This window comes from Brachyhypopomus gauderio, chromosome 13 (genome assembly GCF_052324685.1).
Source record: "Brachyhypopomus gauderio isolate BG-103 chromosome 13, BGAUD_0.2, whole genome shotgun sequence".
In the NCBI taxonomy this organism is placed as follows: Eukaryota; Metazoa; Chordata; class Actinopteri; order Gymnotiformes; family Hypopomidae; genus Brachyhypopomus; species Brachyhypopomus gauderio.
The window spans coordinates 7,333,706-7,347,133 of NC_135223.1; the positions used below are offsets into that span (position 1 = coordinate 7,333,706).

A 13,428-nucleotide genomic window follows, 5' to 3' on the forward strand; every position below is an offset into this window, starting at 1 on the left:
GTGTGCAGATAGGGTGTGGGGCGTGGTCTCTGAAAGGGCTGTGAGTGACCACACCAGTGGGGTTAGGCCCTGAACTCTGGGCTTCAGCACAGACCTCTGGCCTCTTGTACCAGTGGGGACAGACGCCACTGGGGCATCACCACATATTTACCATTTGTAAATGGCCTCCTAAAGGTCTTAGTGTTCTTAGTGTTACTGCTGGGAAGTGGAGCACACAGAGAAGGTCTGTAGACCTTTCAAGACCACCTGCACATCACGTTTTGTGTATCACCCCCCCCCCCCCTTTTTTTGGTTTATTTCTATATATTCTATCGATATATAAAAATTATACATTTCCAGGGTCATTTTCAAAGAGAAATGGAGAAAACCCTTAAATCAGTCAGAATACAAATCAAGTTCTTAAAACATTTTCCATTCAGATTGTACATGATAAGAGTGTGCATTGTGTACATAGTTCCAGAAAGAGTTACGCCAGCTATTTGATATGTTCAGGATGTGTGTAAACAGATGTTTGATTCACCTTGAAGTCCTTTTTCTGTCAGGAGGTTTGATAAAACAGTATTTTGCTTAGTGCAAACCAAATGCTAAATGTGTGCTTTGAACCTTCATATCGGTTTCACTGAAGAATAAGCTGACCTGCTAACCGTATCATCAACTGTACGCTGTAGTAGTTTTGCATGTGGGAGTACTGGAGCAGTTCCACCTCCTCGTTACTGGGAGTACTGGAGCAGTTCCACCTCCTCGTAACTGGGAGTACTGGAGCAGTTCCACCTCCTCGTAACTGGGAGTACTGGAGCAGTTCCACCTCCTCGTAACTGGGAGTACTGGAGCAGTTCCACCTCCTCGTAACTGTGTGCTGAAATGTTCAAGATTTAAGGAACACCATTCTGTGTCTTCTTTCTTTTCCCTCTATACATTCACATTGAGTGGGTTTCCACTAGCAACCGGCTCCTGGTGACACTAACCCTGAGTCAGTGTAGTACTGTACTGGTTTACACCGCAACACCTCCATGTCACAACAGTACACCATCACAGTCCAGTACACCAGCCACTGACTAACCCCACCGTGCTCCTAACATCACAGGGCGCCTTGCGGCCTGGACCGGGTCTAACCGCATGTCAGTGGGACACGCGAGGCTACTTTAAATGGTTGTCATCAAACTCTGCTGTTCTGACACATCTTTAACTCGGTGGCCTCCAGGGACACGGTTCCGGGAGCCAGCGTGCTGTCCTGAATCTACAATATTCTGTGCTTCACTTGTTCATTTAGTGGAATACCTGAGATAATTTGCTTTGTTCACATAAAATTTTATCAAGCCACAGGGCCGTAAGAGTTAATATTAATCTAAATACAGTCCTGGGATCAGTCTGGTTTTATCAAGCTCCAGGGCCCTAATAGTTCATATTGATCTAAATACAGTCCTGGGATCGGTCCAGTTTTATCATGTCACAGGGCCCTGAGAGTTTATATTAATCTAAATACAGTCCTGGGATCAGAACCGTTTTATCAAGCTTCAGGGCCCTTCTAGTTCATATTGATCTAAATACAGTCCTGGGATCAGAACCGTTTTATCAAGCTTCAGGGCCCTTCTAGTTCATATTGATCTAAATACAGTCCTGGGATCGGTCCAGTTTTTTATTTTTGTTGTTTTTTTTTTTGTTTTTTTGTGGGTTTTTTTTGTTTGTTTTTTGTTTGCTGGTCATTGTGCTGTTTGACACAAAAAATATATATTTTCAATAGTTATTTTCCTGCTCCCACATACATAACACTTTCCATCTTATGTTTACAAAAGCACAAATGTTTGGTTTCCCCTAAGCCTAATTCACTATTGCTTAGTCAGTTCAAATCAGGACTGTTGTAAACACATGAATATTTGTATCCACACAAAACCTATACGCAGTTTTCTTCTAGTATGTTAGGACAGAAATACTGAACTGTGTATACCTATAAATCAAAGCGGAACTCTCACAGCAAACTCCCTCTGCACGTTGGTCTGATCATTCCCGTAACTGATATTGTGGTGTATACCAACACTGACTTGCAGTCAGCAGTAAACTTTTCAAGCCTGTGACTGCTGTAGCCGTGACTGAACTCGTGAAATTTTGGGTTTAACAAGTTTTAAAACACATTAATACGTCATGTGAACCTTTGGCGTGAGCTCGTTTGTCGCCATCTTGTGGTCACTTGTAGGAATGGCACATAGCTCGCTCACCACCTGGTTTATAACTTTTAGCTGTCAGGAGAATTCACAACATTTTCCATTTCGAAGTCAAAATGTAAGTCAGCTTTGCAGTGGGGCTGTTGGACCTTGAGCTCTTTCTTTAGGACAGAAAGGCTCTGTGCTTGTAAGTGGCTGGTCCGGCCGTATCTGAATACTTCACCTAGAACTTCGTTAAACCGCTGTTCCCGTTTCAGTCGTGAATTTGGCTGCTTTTGTTTGTTTGTCTATTTGTCAGCTGGTTTGGGGGATGTTTAGTAATTTTAGGTATTTTACACATTCAGGATACATCTGCACAGTTGTGTCAGATTCTGACTCCAGTCCCACTCCGTGTTAAATCTTGTCTCCGGGTCGGTTAAACCACCTCTGTTGAGTTCGCCTTTAATATTTGAGTAAACCCGTGTTCGGAACCGCCTCTCAGGTAAAGGTGTGGGGTGCACAACATCACTAGCGTAGCCGCGCGCACGACGACGCTTCCAAATTAGCTGCACGTTCACACGCAGCGGGGTCACGCGCATGCTCGTGCTCGTCATCGCGAGCCCGTAGTGACACTCGTGTGCCCTCGAGGCAGCGCGCGCGAGCCGTCATCCCCTGCCTGACTGCACGTGGAGATGACGCGCGAGCTGGGTAGGAAGAGCGCGAGACAGGGGCGGTCTGTGTGCACGTGTGTTATTTAGTGAGTGCGCGTGAGTTTGGACTCAAACCGGATGTTTGTTTTTGTGGGGGTTTTTTTACTAGCATTTTTTTAATGTTCGCTCGAGACTGTTCATGTTTGTCGCAGTTCTCCCGCGCTTAAAACAGTCCAGAGCTTTTAGGTGTTAGCGGTTGTGCTTGCGCATGCGCACGTTGATCTCCTGAAGGTTCCCTCATCGTTGCTTCTTATTGGTTTACTGCTGCCGCCCCTTTCCGCGCTTGACCAATCGGCTGTACGCTGCGCGCTTACACACTTCCGGCATCATGGCCGCGCGCATTGTGTCGCCGACATCGTGGGACTAAATCAAACTGATGTTCCTGGAGTGTTAATGTCCTGGAGTATTAATACTCGGGTGTAGGATGCTCGTGTCGTGGGTCACGCGGTGCTCCGGCCGTCGCGTGTCGCTGATTTCAACCCTGCAGAACCAGAGACGCTTCAGCAAGGTGCGCGCGCGCCTGCGACCCTGGTCCTGCTCCGTCTTGCTGTGTCCTGCTGTGTCCTCCGTCCTGCTGTGTCTCGTGTTTGCGTGCAGCCCGCGTGTCCTGCGGAGATGCTCCGTGTCGTGTGGTTCACCCACCTGCACACGTGCTCGTCCTGCCCGAGTCTCTTACTCTGATACAGCCGGAGCGTCCTTGTCTCGGCTGGACATGAGCGCCTCGTGTAGTGTACTAAAATAATGTTGTACACTACTAGAAAGTCCGCAAAGCATGTAGATATCCGTGATTATTCAGATGTTTAGGAAGACTGAAAAGTCTCCAGTTTCCTGCACACCTGGAAATAAAAGCACTCGGTAGTTTTAAGTTCTCCGCGGTTCTGTCGACCTTATTTATCCGGTGTAGTCCGTTCCTTGAGCAGGTCTCTGTCATTTGGCATTCATATTATTTCAACTCTCTTATTCTGCATTCTGTTACACTGGCAAGGCAACATTGAACTTGAACAGCATTGAAAATTGCAACAGACGAACACTGACCTTGAATCTTTCCCCTTTTTTTCATATATATATATATATATAATATGTGTGTGTGTGTATGTATATATGAGAAAAAGCGAAGGGGGACTGTGTGTAATTATTTGAGCGAATTGTAAGTGAGAATTGAGCAGGTTCGTTTAGCAGTAAACATATGCATTCGTAAATATTCAAAATATGTGGTATTTTCCAATATGTGGAATTATATTTTCTACAGTTCCCAGTTCAGACTCTTATTGAATAGGGGTGTGTGTGGCACCGTAACCTGGCTGTAATCTCACTACATCGTGCCACATGTATACTGTTGCTGTTGTGAGATCAGTTGTAACTCCTGATTCTTGTTTATGTTGTAGTTGTATCCCCCTGCGGGCCAGTCAAAACGACTGCAGGTCTTTGAGGCTCTGAAGGCAAGTCGGTCATTGGCGGTGCAGTGTCATGATCTAAGCATCCGATTGGCTGATGGTAAAACGGTGAAAGGATTGGCAGGGGTCACGACTCCCCTCCAGATAGCCCGTAATACACGGTGAGTTCTCACATTAGGAAAATATTAGAACACCAGTGCAGCCTCAAACACTTATATCACTGTCTGTACATACAGGCAGATGTTGGACGCAGAAGTCTTTGGTTTCCCCCACACAGTTGCCCCACACTGCCCCCCCCACACAGTGTCTGAAGGGACAGGCCTGTGTCTGATCTCTCTACCTACTGAAGAGGGTGTCCTCTGTCCCACCCTGTTCCCACAGAGCCCTCAGACAGTCTGTTTCTCTCTGGTCCTGCTGCTCTGCACCCAGGGCATTGAGAGCAGGCTGGGAGCCGAGATGCATCAACCTGGCCTGGATGTAGAGTGGAGAGAAGGGGCTGAGAGGCACCGCGCGCTCCTGTTTCCCAGCTGACACCAGACACACCTGCAGCATTTTATACAGCCACAATCTGTGTGTGTTTGCAGTGCCAAAGGAGCAGTTGTAGGGAGAGTGAATGGTGAGCTTTGGGAGTTAGCTCGCCCTCTGCTGGCTGACTGTGAACTGCAGCTGTTAGGTTTCGACTCTCTGGAGGGTAAAGAGGTATGTAGTGAGCATTGTTGAAAGCATGTAATCTATGGAGATGTACCACCTATAACATGGACAAGTGTGTGTGGTTGTATATAAATACCTGTGCCTGCGGTTGTGTAGGTGATGTGGCGGACAGGAGCATGTTTGTTGGGTGACGTTATGGAAACACACTTTGGTGCTCAGGTGTGTCGAGAAGGTGTATCTGACACAGGCCTCTACTGTGACTACCAACTGGACAGCAGGTACAGTGTGTGTGTGTGTGTGTGTGTGTGTGTGTGTGTGTGTGTGTGTGTGTGTGTGTGTGTATCTCCACCTCTTTCTCATCATCTGTGTCTCTGCCTCACCAGTCCTGTGTCTCTGGAGGAGGTGGAGCTAAGGTGTACAGAGAGGGCGGGGCTTAAGCTTCCCATCTCCAGACTAGAGCTGACGCTGAAGGAAGTGCAAGAACTCTTCCAGGTCAGCAGCTCCTGACCTCATCATGGTGTGTCATGTGGGATGTAGGGTTGCAACGGTATTGCGGTTCATGGTATGATAACAGTCTCAGAAAATACCGCGGTATCACATGTTGTTACATATATTATTAAAAGATACACTGACCCTTAACCAGATACTGCAGAAAGAGAGGATTTATTTCTGACATGAGATTTCTATTTTAAGGTTTTCACACCGAGTCTGGTTTTAACATATGAAAAACAGGCACGTCAGAATTTGATTTGAAAATGAACACATGTAAATTAATGGTGTTCAGTTCGGCAAGGACGTTAAAGCCTGGTTTATACTTGACGTGCTGCGAGGGTCCGTGTGGCAAAAATTACACAATTGCGGTGGCTGTTGCGTCGCAAGGTCGTGCGCCTCTCGGTTTTTGAAACATTGCGCAAGCTGCACGTCAGCGGAATAAAAGATGTGCAGAGTTTTGCAGGGTTCATACACCATAATTCAAGTACTTGTACAGCAATTTCAAGTTTCATTTTCAATATTTTACAGCACCTTCAGCTTCTTAATTAAGTTACATATTTATACAAATACATATATGGCCAAAATTACTCGAAATAATTCACTTTTATCACATTAAAAGAGATGGTACCGTGTTTGGTAATAGCAGAATACGTGTATACTTGTATTTGTAAACGTAGTATACAAGCAAACTATTCAGTCAGATAGCTATTTGTTGTGAAACGAAATACAGTTACAATTTAATTTTCAAGTACTGTAGCCAAAATTTCAGCACTTTTCAAACCTGAAACACAATGAAACATTAAAATTCGTCAGGTAAATGTTTCTTCGCCTGTTTTGCAAGGGTTTTAATTTTCCACTGCCGGAGAACACCGCAGTAAAGGACGCGCAAGTATAAACGCTTCCGCCGTTCGCGGTATGATTTTAGTTTAGCCTTTATTTTAGGCGGACGGAGATTTGTTATGTCTGATGCACTTTCTGCCATTCTCACCACTGAGTAGCTGAACCGGAGCGGAGTTGCGCATGCCCGGGTCAGTTTCTCCGCTGGCTTGCTTTTTATCGGTAGTAAGCAAACGCACACGGTATGATAATCATGCATTTTAATACCGTGGTATACTGTGAAACCGGTTACCGCTGCAACCCTAGTGGGATGATTTCATGGTGTTTTAGCAAATCACAATAGATCTCCTCTGCCTTATAAAATGGTGGGTTATGTGAAAGGTGCTGTAAATCTATAAATGATTACTATTCTGATGTTTGGTAAAACACAGTGCCTTGTGGGAGATGTTTGTTGGATAATGTTTTTTGTAGAATAATATGGAATGTTTTCTAGGAGCATAATGTTTTCCTGTAGGATAACTTTTTTTGTTTTGTGTTTTATGATGAAAATGTGTTGATGTGGATCAAGATGTTATAGAATCTTGTTTTACGATCACATTGTTGTCCTGTTGTAGAATATTGTGTTGTAGAATGTCATGTTGTAGGTTCACGTTGTTGTGTTGTAGAACATCGTGTTGTAGGTTCACGTTGTTGTTGTAGAACGTCGTGTTGTAGATAAAGCTGTTGTCGTGTCTGGTGTAGGACGATGTGATGAGGCTGCAGATGGCGGAGGAGGGGATGCAGGGAGACACAGTCAGCGTCTACAGGTGTGTGTGTGTGTGTGTGTGTGTGTGTGTGTGTGTGTGTGTGTAAAACCATCAGTGCTCCAGTGTTGAAACACACACATACTCTCACACATTTTCTCTGTTTCCATCACTCCCCCTCTGTGTACCAGGTGTGGAGGCAGTGTGGGTGTGAGCTTTGGTCCGCTCCTCCCTCATACCGGCTTCCTCCACTCCTTCAAGATGTTGCAGGTGTGTCCTAAACAGTCTCTACCTAATCACAGCCACAGTTAGTCTCCTCCCTAATCACAGCCACAGTTATGCTCCTCCCTAATCACAGCCACAGTTAGTCTCCTCCCTAATCACAGCCACAGTTAGTCTCCTCCCTAATCACAGCCACAGTTATGCTCCTCCCTAATCACATCCACAGTTATGCTCCTCCCTAATCACAGCCACAGTTATGCTCCTCCCTAATCACAGCCACAGTTATGCTCCTCCCTAATCCCAGCCACAGTTATGCTCCTCCCTAATCCCAGCCACAGTTATGCTCCTCCCTAATCCCAGCCACAGTTATGCTCCTCCCTAATCCCAGCCACAGTTATGCTCCTCCCTAATCCCAGCCACAGTTATGCTCCTCCCTAATCCCAGCCACAGTTATGCTCCTCCCTAATCCCAGCCACAGTTATGCTCCTCCCTAATCCCAGCCACAGTTATGCTCCTCCCTGAACACAGCCACAGTTATGCTCCTCCCTGAACACAGCCACAGTTATGCTCCTCCCTGAACACAGCCACAGTTATGCTCCTCCCTAAACACAGCCACAGTTATGCTCCTCCCTAAACACAGCCACAGTTATGCTCCTCCCTAAACACAGCCACAGTTATGCTCCTCCCTAAACACAGCCACAGTTATGCTCCTCCCTAAACACAGCCACAGTTATGCTCCTCCCTAAACACAGCCACAGTTATGCTCCTCCCTAAACACAGCCACAGTTATGCTCCTCCCTAAACACAGCCACAGTTAGTCTCCTCCCTAACTCCCTGCATGTGTATGTTTGCAGGTGTCTCCTGTGACCTTCTCGGGCGGTGCTCAGGCAGAAGGCATGATGAGGATGATTGGAGTTTCATTTCCAGGAGAGAAGGAGAGAGACCAGTGGCTACGAGAGCAGGAGGAGGCCAGGAGGAGAGACCACCGCCGCATTGGCAAGGTGAGACTCCTACCCTACCATGGGCCCCCCGCCAGGTGGATGGGCGTGGGTGTGACGTGGATGTGCAGTATGGTGATGGGGTTCCTCTGCGTGCAGGAACAGGAGCTGTTCTTCTTTAACGACGTCAGTCCTGGAAGCTGTTTCTTCCTTCCAAAAGGAGCCCACATCTACAACACCCTCATAGACTATATTAAGGTACAAGCAATTTACAACTCACAGACAGACTTCATTACGTTACCAGATATTTATGACATCCTCATAAACTATTAACATACCTACTGTTTAACACACCTTCACAGATGTTTAGGTAACTTGTAGATGTAGATGTTTAGGTAACTTGTAGATGTTTAGGTAACTTGTAGATGTAGATGTTTAGGTAACTTGTAGGCTTTTGACTTAACACTGATGTGTATTTTTATACTACATTTACCTTACAAAACTCTCTCTGTCTCTCTCTTTCTCTCTCTCTCTCTCTCTCTCTCTCTCTCTCTCTCTCTCTCTCTCTCTCCCTCCCTCCCTCCCCCTGGCAGAGTGAGTATAGGAGACGAGGCTTCAGTGAGGTCGTGACCCCCACCCTGTACAGCACGTCACTATGGGAACGCTCTGGTCACTGGGAACACTACAGTGAGAACATGTTCACTGTGAAGTGTGAACCGCACACCTTTGCCCTCAAGCCCATGAACTGCCCCGCCCACTGGTGAGGAGGACACACCCCCTTTAACCCTTCAGTCTTGAGTTGAGTTGCATCACCCTCTACTGGCGTCTTCATTTGGTCCACAAGTCCTTCGTGATCTAGAGGAGATAAAGGACAGCTGTATGTTGCAGATCACAGCACTGATTACTGATCAGCTGTGACAACACGACTGTTTTACTCTCTTCCTTGCAGAGTGTTGATTGCCGGTCTGTGCCAGCTGTAATCCCACCGCCATACTGAAATAAAAGTTTTGCTTTGATTCATAGTATGAACACACCGGCTCAGTTTAACGTGTTTCCTTAACACCAATTAACTCGTTAATGAATTCGTTAACAAGTTTAATGTTAGGGGACCTTAATGTTAGGGGACTTGAATACATTTCTTACCAAGACTAGTTATTTATTTTTCCTGTCTTTCTTGTCCTGGGTGTTTCTGAGCATATCCTGTGATTGGTGACTGGTTGTGTCAGTCAGATGTTGTCCCGCCCCTGCAGTGTGATGTATGAGCAGAGGGTGCGGTCATGGCGAGAGCTGCCACTACGTTGGGCTGACTTCGGCGCACTACACCGCAACGAACACTCGGGGGCGTTAGGAGGGCTAACCAGGGTCCGCCGCTTCTGTCAAGATGATGCACACATATTCTGCACCCCTGAACAAGTACTAAACTCACGCACATACACACATGATTTATTTGTTTCTGTTTCACTATTTAAATTAGCTATGACATTAGCTATGACATTAGCTAAAATCATATTTTGTTGCCAAAGCATTTCAATACACAAATGGTTAGATGTGCTCTTTCTCTTCTAATCCCCCCTTCATTCTCTCTCTCTGCAGTTGGAGGAGGAGATCACTGCGTGTTTGGACTTTGTGAGATCTGTGTATCATGTCTTTGGTTTCACCTTCCACTGCCTTCTGTCCACACGCCCCGCCCCCTTCCTGGGAGAGCCCGCCCTCTGGGACAGTGCGGAGCAGGTAATAGGTCCTCACAGCTCCTGTGTGTGTGCAGCAGCTCAGCACCCTGTAGCCTGAGCTGATGAATGTGGAGCTGGAGGGTTACAGATAATAACATGCAAGCTCCACCTCCTCACCCCGCCTCCCTCCCCAAAGCCACACCCCTCTCTTTCCCAAGCCCCGCCCCTTCACATACTCCTGTTTAATTCAGTTTACTTGGCTTTGTTGGCATGAAGCAGGATTTACAGCTCTCACCAAAGCATTGAGCAACATATTTATATAATGATGAAAGTCAATTTTTGATTGATTATACAACATTTAATTAAATGAAAATGTAATTAAATAAAAAACAACCTCTGTGTTTTGTTTCTATGTGCACATCTGTGCGTGTGTGTGTGTGTGTGTCGGAGCAGCAGTTGGAGAAGAGTCTGCAGCGGTTTGGCGAGCGCTGGGAACTGAACCCTGGTGACGGGGCGTTTTATGGACCAAAGGTGAACAACTCATTCAGTTCTGCACTGTTCTTGTCCAACAGAAGATACACATGTGAAAATATGCTGCCCTGTACACACACACACACACACACACACACACACACACACACACACACACACACACATACACATATGCTGCCCTGCACACATATGCACGCACGCACACATATATATGGTGCCCTACTCGCATAGTGGAGTGGATGGTGTGTTCACAGAGTATCTGCCCTCTGCTCTTTGCTGTTCCTGATTCTTATCTTCAGGAGCCCAGTTTGAGGTGTTTCGGACTGGGTGTTGTCCAGTTTGAGGTGTTTCTGACTGGGTGTTGTCCAGTTTGAGGTGTTTCTGACTGTACTGTCCAGTTTGAGGTGTTTCTGACTGGGTGTTGTCCAGTTTGAGGTGTTTCTGACTGGGTGTTGTCCAGTTTGAGGTGTTTCTGACTGGGTTCATGCATTCTGGCAGTGCAGAGCATGTTATAATGCTCATAAATCATGCCGCAGTTATTAACTGTAATGTCTCTTCTGTTCACTGTTTTGTATTCGACTCGGTTTTGAAACTCCTCAGTTCCCATTATTCTCCACCTCCACCCTTCAGAGAGTCTGAGAGTCTGGGGTGTGTGTGTGTGTGTGTGTGTGTGTGTGTGTGTGTGTGTGTGTGTGTGTGTGTGGGTGTGTGTGTGTGTGTGTGTGTGTGGGTGTGTGTGTGTGGGTGTGTGTGTGTGGGTGTGTGTGTGTGTGTGGGTGTGTGTGTGTGTGTGTGTGTGTGTGTGTGTGTGTGTGTGTGTGTGTGTGTGTGTGTGTGTGTGTGTGTGTGTGTGTGTGTGTGTGTGTGTGTGTGTGTGTGGGTGTGTGTGTGTGGTGTGTGTGTGTGTGTGTGTGTGTGTGTGTGTGTGTGTGTGTGTGTGTGTGTGTGGTGTGTGTGTGTGTGTGTGTGTGTGTGTGTGTGTGTGTGTGTGTGTGTGTGTGTGTGTGTGTGTGACCTCGAGGAGGAGATTCCTGAACACATTGTCATTTAATTCCTCCAGCCTGACTGCCTGTCAGTAGCGTTTAAGTGAACAGCTGGTCCAGCATACACTGGGTCGATGAACGTCCTCCTGGTGCGGACACACCCACACATGCCTCCAGTCTACTCAACACAGTTAAAGCCACGCATCCTTTAACTAAACCATCAGCAAACACTTGAAGATTTCCATGACTGAACACCAACCATGACACACGTCTGAACACGCTACACACGCCTCAGTTCCACGCGCTGCTGTTGTGTGGAGGAACTCGGAGTGCTGACTGGGCCTTCCCTGTGTGGTCTGTTCAGATTGACATTCAGATCCGGGACGCCGTGGGTCGACAGCACCAGTGTGCCACCATCCAGCTGGACTTTCAGCTGCCCGGACGCTTCGGTCTGCAGTATGTGGGGTGAGTAAGACGTACCCTCCTCATCCTCCACTGCTACTTAAACGCCACCCGACGGCCTCACTGACTCCACCCCTCACCACCCGCAGGCCGGATGGAGCGATGTACAGACCTGTGATGGTGCACCGGGCGGTTCTGGGCTCTCTGGAGAGGATGATTGCCATCCTGGCTGAAAACTTTGGTGGGAAATGGTGTGTGTGTGGGAGAGAGAGAATTTCTTCTATATCTGTTAAGCAATACTTAATTGTTTAAGTATAAGGTGGTGTAGATGTGGGTAAACAATTTCCTCTCTGTCCCAGGCCTCTGTGGTTGTCCCCAGCGCAGGTCATGGTGCTGCCAGTAGGGGGCGGCATTGAGCAGTATGGGCTAGATGTGAGTGGAAACCACTGTGTGAATCGCCACATCTTTATATCTCACTGCCCAAAACTAAAACATACTTGATTAATGATTAGAATTTATTGTTTTTTTCTTGTGATTAAGGTTGTGCACAGATTAAAGGAGGCAGGATTCATGGCTGACATCAATGATGACCGTGGTGACACCTTAAACAAGAAGATTCGCTCAGCACAGCTGGCCCAGTACAACTTTATATTTGGTCAGAGACTATTCAGACTGTTTCGTTTCATCAGGAGTGTTTGATGATGTAATTCATTCACATCAGAGCAGTCGGTTAAGCTGTACCAGTATACACAGAAGTTAAAAGCCCAACTACCATTTTAGGTGTGTGTGTTAATGATGAAGTATTATTAGGAATGTATGCTTTATCTCAGGTCAAGCATGCTGTATAAAGAATGTTTTCTCTCTCTCTCCTCTCATCTCTGCCTCTCTCTTCCTTTCTTTCCCTCCCTCTCTCTCCCTCTTTCTCTCTCTCTGCCTCTTGTCTCTCTCTCTCCCACCCTCTTCCTCTCTCTCGCCTCCCTTTCTCTCTCTCCCTCTTTCTTCCTCTCTTCCTCTCAGTGGTGGGAGAGAGGGAGCAAAGCGATTGCAGTGTTAATGTGAGGACGAGAGAAGGGAAGCAGTTAGGTCAGAGGTCGCTGGAGGACGTGATGACATCACTGACACAACTGCGAGATAGCCGCAGCAACCTAAATGAGTTCTGAGTGGCCCTGACCTTTACAACCCTGACCTTTACAACCCTGACCTTTACAACCCTGATGACCTTGACCCTTACGACCAAGAAATCCTGCCTCCCTCCTCTCAACAGGATCACACTGGCTAAGCTCAAAACATCTCAAACATGTAGACACACACACACACACACAACACGAGAGATGATGCTCGTCAAGCTGCATATAAACCTTGACTCTGTCACACACACCCACACACGTATATAAACACTCTCCTCATCAGTTTAACACCTGTCGTCCATAAACCTAACAGACCTCTTCCTTCTGAATGGCTCCACCAGGAGACCAGGGGAAGGGGTCCACCCTAAAGTCCTCCCTGTTGAACTGTGGTATTTATAATAAAATAACTCCATTTGTAAATTCTTGCTTGGGTTCTGTTTGAGATGGTGCCTAATGGTTTGGCTGCTGGTTGCCCAGGTTACTGCTGTCCCAGAGAACCGTGCTTCCTTCCAGACACTACCAATCGATAGAGGACTCTTCACTACCGCTCTGAGAAGCTCACGTGAAAACGGAGTGGAAACGGTCTCTTAATGACGGAGAGGGAGGGAGGGAGAGAGAGAGAGAGAGAG

The 13,428-nt window shown here is 46.8% G+C and overlaps 1 protein-coding gene across 1 annotated transcript; it reads left to right on the forward strand.

Moving 5' to 3' along the window:
- The first annotated feature begins 2,945 nt into the window (after window positions 1-2,945).
- tars2 (threonyl-tRNA synthetase 2, mitochondrial) lies at window positions 2,946-13,219 on the forward strand. The gene is made up of 18 exons (XM_076970520.1): window positions 2,946-3,356; window positions 4,234-4,403; window positions 4,827-4,941; window positions 5,050-5,171; window positions 5,277-5,385; window positions 6,964-7,028; window positions 7,157-7,235; window positions 8,042-8,188; window positions 8,285-8,383; window positions 8,719-8,885; window positions 9,376-9,538; window positions 9,719-9,856; window positions 10,249-10,326; window positions 11,635-11,735; window positions 11,822-11,923; window positions 12,032-12,104; window positions 12,213-12,327; window positions 12,690-13,219. The coding sequence occupies exons 1-18, from the start codon at window positions 3,273-3,275 to the stop codon at window positions 12,830-12,832; spliced, it is 2,070 nt and encodes a 689-aa protein (XP_076826635.1). The 5' UTR covers window positions 2,946-3,272; the 3' UTR covers window positions 12,833-13,219.
- Window positions 13,220-13,428: the final 209 nt, after the last annotated feature.